Raw genomic sequence first — 10,156 nt, forward strand, 5'->3', positions numbered from 1 at the left:
CAAAGAGGTGTGTAATTTCACTGTTACTGTTCTTACCTATAGGGGGCAGTACAGCTTCTGCCTCTTCTTGCTTTGGATACCCGGAATCCGGTCTGACTCTTTTGACGCCTCTGAGTTGCCATCCACATACGGCGCTTGTTGTAGAACAAAGTGTCCAGTATTTGAGTTTTTACGGATATTATCACCACTTTTAATTTTTTTTTGGTTTTGTTTTGTTTTTTTTACATCGGAGAGGTATCTGAAAATTATATATATCTATATGTAGAGGCGAATTATGAAATTGGGCGTATTTTCATTAGTAGGAGCTGACTAGCTAATTGTTGTTCGTCACAGCTAGCTAACTAAACCAATGTGCTAACATCAGCTAGCTTACTTGCTAATAAATAATTGACTTTTGATTATTGTTTTAATGTACATGGGATTCCTCTTTGGTCTTCATTTAATTAATATACATCTCATTTCCATTTCGTTAGATATGTCGTCAGACTTAAAGAAGCGTAAATCAAAGGTTCTCCGCAGTGAAGGAGGAACCCCAGAGATGAAGCGCGGTCGCGGAGAAGGAGAGCAGCAGGTGAGACATCAACTGCTGATAACCAAGAAAATAGTTGTGCAGATGGACTTCGGTTAAAGTATTATGCCAGCTGAAACCATCAAATCACTGATCAGTATAAGCATACAGTGTCAAAAATTTCAGGTTAATTTAAAAATTGATACTATAGTTTTTTGTCATCCCCATAGGTTTACAAGTGATGCATTGTATTTTCCTTGTACAACAAAAAAGGGCAGCTATATATGTGATTTCCTTTTGAAACTGAATTGTCTATTAATGATTAATGAGAGCATGGGTGATAAAATGGAATACTGAGAGTATGAGTTGATGTTTGTGTAAAGGTCAGAGTTGAGGCGGCTCTTACACTTTAGCCTTAATCCTATGACCATAATGTGTTTAATGATTGATTCTGACTGTCAAACACAGAAGCATGTAACGTAGTCTCACATACTTTTTTGTATAATGATTTGAGCTTTCCTCTTAATTTGTAGGATGTGCATGTGTACAGCGAGGAGGTGGAGCTGGACAGTCGAGACACTGAACAGGACTACCTGCAATACAAAGAGTCATGTGAAAGTTTGGCCACACTCATGGGTGAGATCCAGGAGCTGAAAGCCAGTGGAGCCAAGGAGGGGGTGAGAATCACGCACAATCAAGCTTAGTTTTCACAAAGAGACTGTCAAAGTTTGTTGTTAATATTAACCTGATGCATCCAAACTTGACTGATTCTGTATCTTTATCTTAGTGTGCAGAGGTTGAGCAGCGGCGCATGCAGAGCTGCATCCACTTCATGAATCTGAAAAAACTCAATCGCCTTGCACACATGCGTCTAAAAAGAGGCAGAGACCAGACACATGAGGTAACTATGCAACAGGCCAATAGCTTGATATGTTTATGAGATATTAAAATGAATCACAGCTAAGGTTAAGTGTACTCTTCTTATATTCATTGGCTGAAAATGTGCTGTCTCAACTCCCTCTTGTGCTGAAACCAAAAAAGGCAAGTTTAGCATTGAGCACTTTGTTTCTGCTGTAGAATAAGTATTTATATATAGTATTTGCCACTGTCAGTAAAGAGAACTTAAATGTCCTATGGGTTTTTAGAGTTGAGTGATTTAAACTTTGTTTCTAAATATTGATATTTTCACTGAATCATGATTGGGATTCTTGGTGTATTATTCAGCGTAATTTGACTTCAGGTGTGATTTGCAATTAGTGTTACCTCTATCAATTTTTTTCCCATCAGGCCAAGCAGAGAGTGGATGTGCTGCATCTTCAGTTGCAGAACCTTCTCTATGAAGTTATGCATCTTCAGAAAGAGATCAGCAAGTGTCTGGAGTTCAAGTTAGTAGAAAATGTCCTGTTCTACAACCCCAATTCCAAAAAAGACAAAATGCTCTGTAAAATGTTGACAGAAACAGAGGTCAATGATTTACAAATCTCAAAAACCTGTATTTTATTCACAGTAGAATACAGAAAACATCAAATGTCTAAACTGAGAAAATGTACCATTTTATTAAAAAAAAATAAGGTACTTTTGAGTTTGATGGCAGCAACAAGTCTCCAAAAAGTTAGGATTGTGACAAAAGGCTGGAAAAGTAAGTGACTGAATATTCAATTCAATTTTATTTGTAGAGCCCTATATCACAACAAGGTTGCCTCACAGGGCTTTACAGAATTAGTTGGATATAAAAACAAACAATAGTCAAATAAACAGCAGAGGAGGAAGGAAATGGATTAATGTCCTGGGCATCCCCTGTCCTTAGACCCTCCTTCTTGGCAAGGAAAAACTCCAAAAACCCAGTGGGAAAAGAGAGACCTTGGGGAGAACCACAGTGAAGGAGAGATCCACTCCCATGGATGGGCAGGTTATAGATGCACCAGGACTAATATACAGTTGGAGAAACATTTCGTAACTAATGAAGTTAACCTGCAACAGGTCACTAAGATACTGGGCGTATTAGAGAAAGAGTAAAGACGAACTGCGGTTCACCATTTTGCAAAAAGCTACAGCTAAAAATTGTGGAACAATTTCAGACCAGTGTTCTTAAACATAGACCTGTGAATGTCTCATCTGAAGTATATTATATAATCAAAAGATGCCTAGAATCTTGAGAAATCGCTGTATGCAACAAACGATGCTGAAGTCAATAAAAAAGTCAGGAAAAAAGCCCTGATGAAGACCAGAGGTCGCAACACATTGGCTGTATTTTAAAAGATTGCCATGGAGTAATAAAGGCATTTTATATTTACACAAATCCTACAGTGTGCCTTGTAATATTTTTTGAAATCTTGCAAGTTTATGCAGATTTTTTTGACTCCAGATACCGAAGTCAGTATTGGATGCCCATGATCCTCAAGTCCTCAGGTAGCACTGCATTAAGTTCGGGCATAATTCTGTTATGAAAATCAATGTAATGGGTTCAGGAACCGTTCCAGAAATCATTGTCTATGAAAACAGTTCATTGTTTCATCCTCTAATGCAGGTTAAAACTTTGTCATGCAAAGAAGATGCCATATGTGAACATGATACAGAAACATTGTGTTCTCTGGGCCAAAGAGAGCAGGAACTGTTCTGTGGTCAGACATATCAAAATCTGAAAGTGTTTTTGGAAACCATGGATGCCGCATCCTCCAGACTAAGGAGGAGAGGGACCATACAGCTTGTTATCAACACCTAGTTGAAAGCCTACATCTTGATAGTATGGGGGTGTATTTGTGCCTATGGAATGGGCAGCATGCACATCTGGAAAGACACCATCAATGTTGATAAAGGTTGTAGAGCAACATATGGTCCCATCCAGATCACATCTTTTTCAGGGAGGGTCTTACGTATTTTAGTAAGACAAAGCTGAATCACACACTGCATCTGTTACAACAGCATGTTTTTGTAGTAGAGGAGTTGCTGAATTTTCTTGTGTGCAGTTCAGATCTCTCACCAGTTGAAAACATTTGATGTCAAAAAATCAAAAATAAAACAAAAGCTGAATGTATTTTAACAAAGCAAAACAAGTACATTAATACAATTATTAACTGTTAATATGTTTAAAATCTACTTGTCTGAAATCACCGTGGTATTAATGAATCTTTCTTTGACACAGGTCTAAGCATGAAGAGATAGATTTGGTGAGTCTGGAAGAATTTTACCAGGAGGCTCCTCAGGATATTTCCAGGCCACACCTCACTAAAAATGATCCCCACCAACTCACACTGGCACGTCTGGACTGGGAGCTTGAACAGAGGAAGAGGTGCACAAATCAGCAAATAGTTTAGTTAATTGAAAGTGTACACAGAGCATAAGTGCAGTCAGTATTGTATTTTGGTACCGACAGTTCAGCTATTGAATGTCTGTGTTTGGTTTCAGGTTGGCAGAGAAATACAAGGAGTCACAGACCACAAAAGAGAAGATCCAAAAGAGCATTGAGGTGAAAAAGGAGCATTTAAGAAGCTTGCAGCCAGGACTCAATGCCATCATGCAGGTAAACAACTGTCTGAATGCTATATGCACTTTGCCTCCAGAATATATTGATCTTTCTACATGGCATAGCAATACAATATTATTCTGTTTTAGATTCTTTGTTAGAAGTTTGGAGCATTCATTGAAGTTTATTGAAAGTGTTTGGTTCATTTAATATGAATGATACTTAATATTTAATGTCTTTATTTATTTTTAAATAAAGACTTTCTTGTCTAGAACCCTATCCCACTCTTTTTTTAATTCATGTGAAAGTCTTATCTGAATAACTACCATTAAATTACAAGATTTTTTATTCCCTCACAGGCATCTCTTCCAGTGCAGGAATACCTGTCCATGCCTTTTGAACAGACTCAGAAACAGACTGAGATTGCCCGTCACCTGCCACCTCCTCTCTATGTCCTGTTTGTTCAAGCCAATGCATATGGCCAAGCATGTGGTAAGTAGTTATTAATGAGTATACTAAGTCATTGCCAACTTGGGGGTTTCTTGGCCCACCTAATGTTTCATTTTCTGCTTTCACTATAGACAAAAACCTGTGTGTGTCGATCAGTGGTGATGTGGATGAAGCCAAGGCCCTTTCCAAGCCTCCAGAAGATTCCCAGGGTACAAACAATTCAATATCACACACTCACTGACCCAAGCTTTGTTTTCAATTTGCTGTTTAACTTTCAAGACACTAGTTTTGTGAGAGTTGCAACTTCAACAGAATAAACCTTTTATTTGTGGTTTGTTACCCAGATGATGAAAGTGATTCAGATGCAGAGGAGGAGCAAGAGAAAACGGTGAGTCTCAGGTTTTTTTGGGTGGATTTTCTCCAAAACTTTCTCACACACCCACACACACTCAGGTCAGGGAGTTCAGTGATTTCTGAAAATCCCCATCTCTGCATTGAAAGCGCCCCCCCCCCCCCCCCCTTTTTTTTTTTCTTTTTTTCTTTTTTTTACACACTGTCCCTGTCACACACTGCGCTCTGGCAGGCTGGAGTGCGGTTGCTATTGATCGCTTCCTGCGTCCGGATAAGTGCCAGGTGGGCCATTCTGGGAAATATTTGCCAAGAATGGCTGGGTGACTGTAACTGAACCCTGTCCTAGTGTGCAAGCTCAGCATCAGATTGTTCAGTTTTGTCTGCCAGATTTGGATGTATTTGCCTATGGCTTATTCATGATTTATGAATACCTACATTTTTTACTGTTTGTAAAAGTGAATATTGAACCTCAGGTTCTCTATAAATGGTTTTTTAAATCCATCAGACCTATTGTGACTCATCACATCATCTTTTGGGCTTCTTGAGCCCTTTTTGAACTCTCTCCTCTCATTTGTGTTTACAATGATCAGGAATGCTACAGTTGCAAAGTCACTATTACATTATCCCTGGAATTAGATGATATTTGATGCAACATTAAACTAAATTACTTGATATACCACATTTTATCTCCATCTGATGTGTTCTTTGGTTTTTATTATGTCTGACAGAAGAGGAGAAGGCCAACTACTGGAGGTCAGCTGGATGAGAAAAGACGTGAGATGCTGAAAAGGCATCCTCTATCTCTTTGCTTGGACCTCAAGTGTAAAGGTACTGTACATAAATGTATGCACAGAAGATAAGTCTGCTTTGAATGCAGGGGGACACAATTTCTGTTTTTACACAACATTTTCAATTTAATTCAGATACCTCTTTATGTCCTAGAGGGGAAACTTATAAACATATTAATCCATTTAATGCAACTAGATGAATTTTAAAGACACACCTTGTTTAATAATTAATACCACAGAGTGTCTCAAAAATACTTGAACATCGGAACACTCCAGTGTTTTTAATTTCAAGAAGTCTACAGAGTCAGAATTATAGCAACATGCATGACATCTCAGGTGTTTCCTCTTCTTCTATATACTCAAAAGATGCCTAGAATCTTGAGAAATCTCTGTGAGCAACAAACTGGAAAATCAGTATAATGGGTTTAGGAACCGATCCAGAAATCACTGTCCGTGAAAACAGTTCTTTGTTTTATCCACTAATGCAGGTTAAAACTTTGTCATGCAAAGAAGAGACTGTATGTGAACATGATCCAGAAACGTTGTGTTCTCAGGGCCAAAGATCAATTAAAATTTAAAGTGCACTGACGCAAAGTGGGAACTATTCTGTGGTCAGACACATCAAAATTTCTTTAACAAAAAGATCTTTCAGTCACTCCTGTTCAGAAAGAGCAACAAAATGTGAATCCCACTCCATTTTGCAACTGTGCACAGCTTGTCGTACATAGTTGTATGTAGTGCCATTTAGTAGCAGTTCAGTTATAAATACTTTTTCAGATCCTAGCTGGAATAAAACAGTTAAACACAGCTGACTGTTTTTCCTGTAATGTGACTATAAATATACTGGGTATATTGGTAATACTATACCTACTGTGTAGTATATGAATGAAAGTAAACATGACCCACTCTACTATGATGTCATGACACCATTTGACACTAGTGTTCCCTCTGCTGGCGATACACGGAATAGTGACAGATTATAGGGAGATCTGCAATGCAGGCGTAACACTACCTAAGGGGAGGGAGGGGAGAGCAGTCAGAGGTATTTGCACCATTATGTGTCTGCAGCACCTACAGCATGTTGTAAGCATTTTTTCATCACCAGTCCTCCTTTAATTTCTCCTTATATTTCTAGTACCTTCCTTCTGCCGAGTTACCTCCATCGCTGTCCACTGCAGTAGACAGTAAACTGCATTAAAAGCAAAACGCAAGCTGCGTTGCTGTTTTTGAGTGACAGAATGTCATCGAGTTCACTGTGACTGCAGAGAATAGAGCATGAAAAATGACCATCAGCATAGTATTTGTCCCCTGGGTGCTGCTAGCAGCGGTCATGACCACACCCTGTTATTTCCCTGTAATCTGCTAAAGTCTAAAGAAAACCCAGTGGGACCTTCACTGGCTGAATAAATGGGACTGAGAGAGTATTGAATTAAGCTAGTAATGGATTAGTTCATCTATGTGTGTTATCTATCTTGTCTCCACAGATGGCAGCATCCTTCATCTCTACTTCTATTACCTGATGAATCTGAATATAATGACCGTCAAGACCAAAGTCTCCACCTCCACAGACCTCAGCACAGCCATCAGTGCAGGGTGTGTGTGTGTATTTGAATATAACAACTTAATGATTCATCCTCTGCTGCCTAAATGAAAATTCTAAAGAAGTGTTTTCTTGTAGGGAGCTGCTGAAATCCGACACTCTTCTTAGCTGTCTTTACATTGGTGACCAAGGTCGAGAGACACCCAATCCAGCAAACCGCTACCAGTTTGATAAAGTTGGGTAAGGAAGTCAAGTAATTAAAATAGAGAACAATATAGATGAGCATATGACAGAATTCCATAGTACAACTAACAGATAATCTTCACACAGGATTGTTACTTTTTCGGACTATGTGGACGAACTGGGCCATCCCTACATGTGGGTGCAGAGTCTAGGAGGACTAAACTTTCCCAGTGACACTTCAGAGGTGTGTATTGTGAAATCAGATGTTATCTATTCTATGCGGTAATGATGTGGTACACTTTTTCATTTTGGTCTGTGTATATGTTTACCAGAGCGTGTGTGTGGGTAGCTCTCTGAGTGCCAGCCACATGGAGAGTACCATGAAGCTGCTACGGGGTCGTGTCCAGTCCCGTTTGGCTCTGCACAAACAGTTTGCCTCTTTAGGTACAGTCATAACCGCACATACACTCATACATTTGTCTAGATGTGGGGAATTTTGTTTAAGGTTGTATTTTATCGACAGAGCACAGCATGATCCCAGTTTCCAGTGAGTGTCTGCACCTCTTTCCTGCCAAAATCATCTCCCGTTTAGCTCGTTGGACCGCAATTGCATACCAAGATTACATGGTAAACACACTAACACTCACACAAACACAAGGTGTTTTACTATAACTATGCAACCAGATAAAACTGTTAGTTTCTCAGACAAGGATTGAGCTTAGTCCAAGACTAAACCATTTTTCAATGGATATCGATTCTTTTCTTACTTCAGTGCTAGAAAAGTGGAAACTAGCTGGGAAAGCTCAAAAATATTGATGAACCCACTGAGAATAGTCATCCAGTCTGCAGTTTTTGTCAGTGTTACAGTTTACATCAGACTTGGCTCATCATTTATCAGCTGTTTATCAGCAAATAAAGTCTCTTAAGACAAACTGCATGCTTACATTACGCCCAGTAGGTGATAATTGTCAAGCCTTTAGCATCAAAAGGGGCAGGATTTTCCTCTTGGGAGTTTGAGAATAAAACAGAGCAGAATATTTGTTTCACATTTGTTTATTAGCTAAAAACACCTTGGGATCTGTGATCATCAGTCTGTAATTGTCCTTCACAGCTTGTTTTCACTGCCCTCAAGTGGACAAAATGAGTCAATTTATGATATATCACCAGTGTACTTCTCTTTGTCTCCAGGAGCTGCCTTTCACACGCCATGTGTCTGATGCTGGTCTGGCAAAGGAGACTGATCTGTACTTTATGAGTGTGGTGGAGAGAGGCACAGGTAAACAGGGAGCTTTAAATTATTAACATGTAAGCATGTTTCTTTTTATGATGGTTATATCAACCAGACTGCATTTTCCTCCTCAGCTCGTCTCCAGGCTGCTGTGGTGCTGAGTCCTCGTTACCCAGAAATCTCCCCTCTTTTCTCTCTCTCTCTGAGCTGGAAGGGAGAGCGAAGTGGACGCACTGATGACAACCTCAGAGTATGAAAAGTTTATTATAATTGTAACAAAATGAAAAACACTACACATTGTCGCCACAAGTGTTATAGAAACAGACAGATACAATGTTTGTGACTAAAATGCAGACCAAATGAAAAACAGATTTAAAATGATGATGATGTTGCATGAGTAAAATCATTCTAACAAATGAAATACATTAGATAATAAAAATACACCAAGCCATGCTTTTTATTCTTCACTAAGCTGTGAAGAATAAAACCAATACATTGTATGAAGGAGTATATACAGTTTTGTGTTCAGTTTCTCATCTCTTTGGAAACAAGGATTGTATGCCTGCAACTGACTAATCTACTTTCTCAGGCCATGGAGAGTGAGGTGAACGTTTTCAAAAATGAACTCCAGGGACCTCGTCCAGGTCACCAGCTCCTGACCAATCAAATTGCACGCCTCTGTGTTTGTCTGGATGTGTATTTGGAGACTGAAGGACAAGATGACAGTGTGGAGGGGCCCAGAGAGTTTCCTCGTGAAAAGATGTGCTTGCGCACTGTCAGGTATACAGAAATGTAACTGTAATACACTGGCCAAAAAAAGTCACCACCTGGATTTAACTAAACAAATAGGTAATAGCCTTTCATTGGATAGTTACTGCAGTGATTGTTTCAGCTGATGCAGTGAGGAGCTTCTCATTTCTTAAACAACAATAAAGAGCAGTAAAATTGGGCTGTGTTTCAAAGGAAAATAGTCAGGTGGTCTGATTAGCACAGATTGACTCTATTCCGGAATGATAAATGCATTATGGTGAAAAGAGAGCCAGCTGAAGTGATTACCCATCATGCCTAGTACCTGGAGTACAAGCCTGTGCGGGCAGTGTTATAATTTAGGGTTACTTCAGTTGGTTAGGTAGTGGTTTAACATTATCTGCCCAAAAAATGACAAATAATGGTAAATGGACTGCATTTATGTAGCGCATTTTCTACACCTTCATGGTCCCCAAAGCGCTTTACAAGGCCTCACATTAACACACACACACACTCATGCACTAGAAATAAAGGTTGCAAAATTGCATCAATTTATTCAACAACGTCATGGAGAATGCGTGCCATAATTGAATGAAATATCAGTGTGGGACTTCTTTTTGATCAGGGTGTGTATTTCCACAAACATTCTTGAACACTTGAATAGGTTCATCTCTGATATTTGTCCCGGTCTCATCATTTTCCAGGGGTCCAAATCGACTGAAACCATTCAAGTACAACCATCCTCAGGGGTTCTTCAGTCATCGCTGAACCTGTTCATAAACGTCACCATTGTACCAAGACTGTTTAAACTTTGTGATTTTAGCTGCACAAAGTACTCCTGTTTTAAACTCTTTATACCTCTTAGAAAATAAATAAAAACTGTTATTTTCTTCAATAA

General features: G+C 39.1%; 1 protein-coding gene across 1 annotated transcript; it reads left to right on the forward strand.

Annotated features, from left to right (window-relative positions):
- The first annotated feature begins 87 nt into the window (after positions 1-87).
- Positions 88-10,156, forward strand: thoc5 (THO complex 5). The gene is made up of 20 exons (XM_030143027.1): positions 88-234; positions 474-571; positions 1,042-1,185; positions 1,296-1,409; positions 1,796-1,893; positions 3,651-3,797; positions 3,914-4,028; positions 4,331-4,463; positions 4,553-4,630; positions 4,766-4,809; positions 5,501-5,600; positions 7,045-7,153; positions 7,239-7,340; positions 7,431-7,527; positions 7,616-7,727; positions 7,807-7,910; positions 8,472-8,559; positions 8,646-8,761; positions 9,101-9,291; positions 9,963-10,156. The coding sequence occupies exons 2-20, from the start codon at positions 476-478 to the stop codon at positions 10,024-10,026; spliced, it is 2,052 nt and encodes a 683-aa protein (XP_029998887.1). The 5' UTR covers positions 88-234; positions 474-475; the 3' UTR covers positions 10,027-10,156.

This window comes from Sphaeramia orbicularis, chromosome 9 (assembly GCF_902148855.1).
Source record: "Sphaeramia orbicularis chromosome 9, fSphaOr1.1, whole genome shotgun sequence".
Lineage (NCBI taxonomy): Eukaryota > Metazoa > Chordata > Actinopteri > Kurtiformes > Apogonidae > Sphaeramia > Sphaeramia orbicularis.

Excerpts from the sequence above, each read along its gene's own strand:
- thoc5 (XM_030143027.1), top strand. The coding sequence starts at position 476 with ATGTCGTCAGACTTAAAGAAGCGTAAATCAAAGGTTCTCCGCAGTGAA. Across the intron at positions 1,410-1,795 it reads GCAGAGACCAGACACATGAG|GCCAAGCAGAGAGTGGATGT; the intron begins GTAACTATGCAA and ends TTTTCCCATCAG. Across the intron at positions 5,601-7,044 it reads CTTGGACCTCAAGTGTAAAG|ATGGCAGCATCCTTCATCTC; the intron begins GTACTGTACATA and ends TTGTCTCCACAG.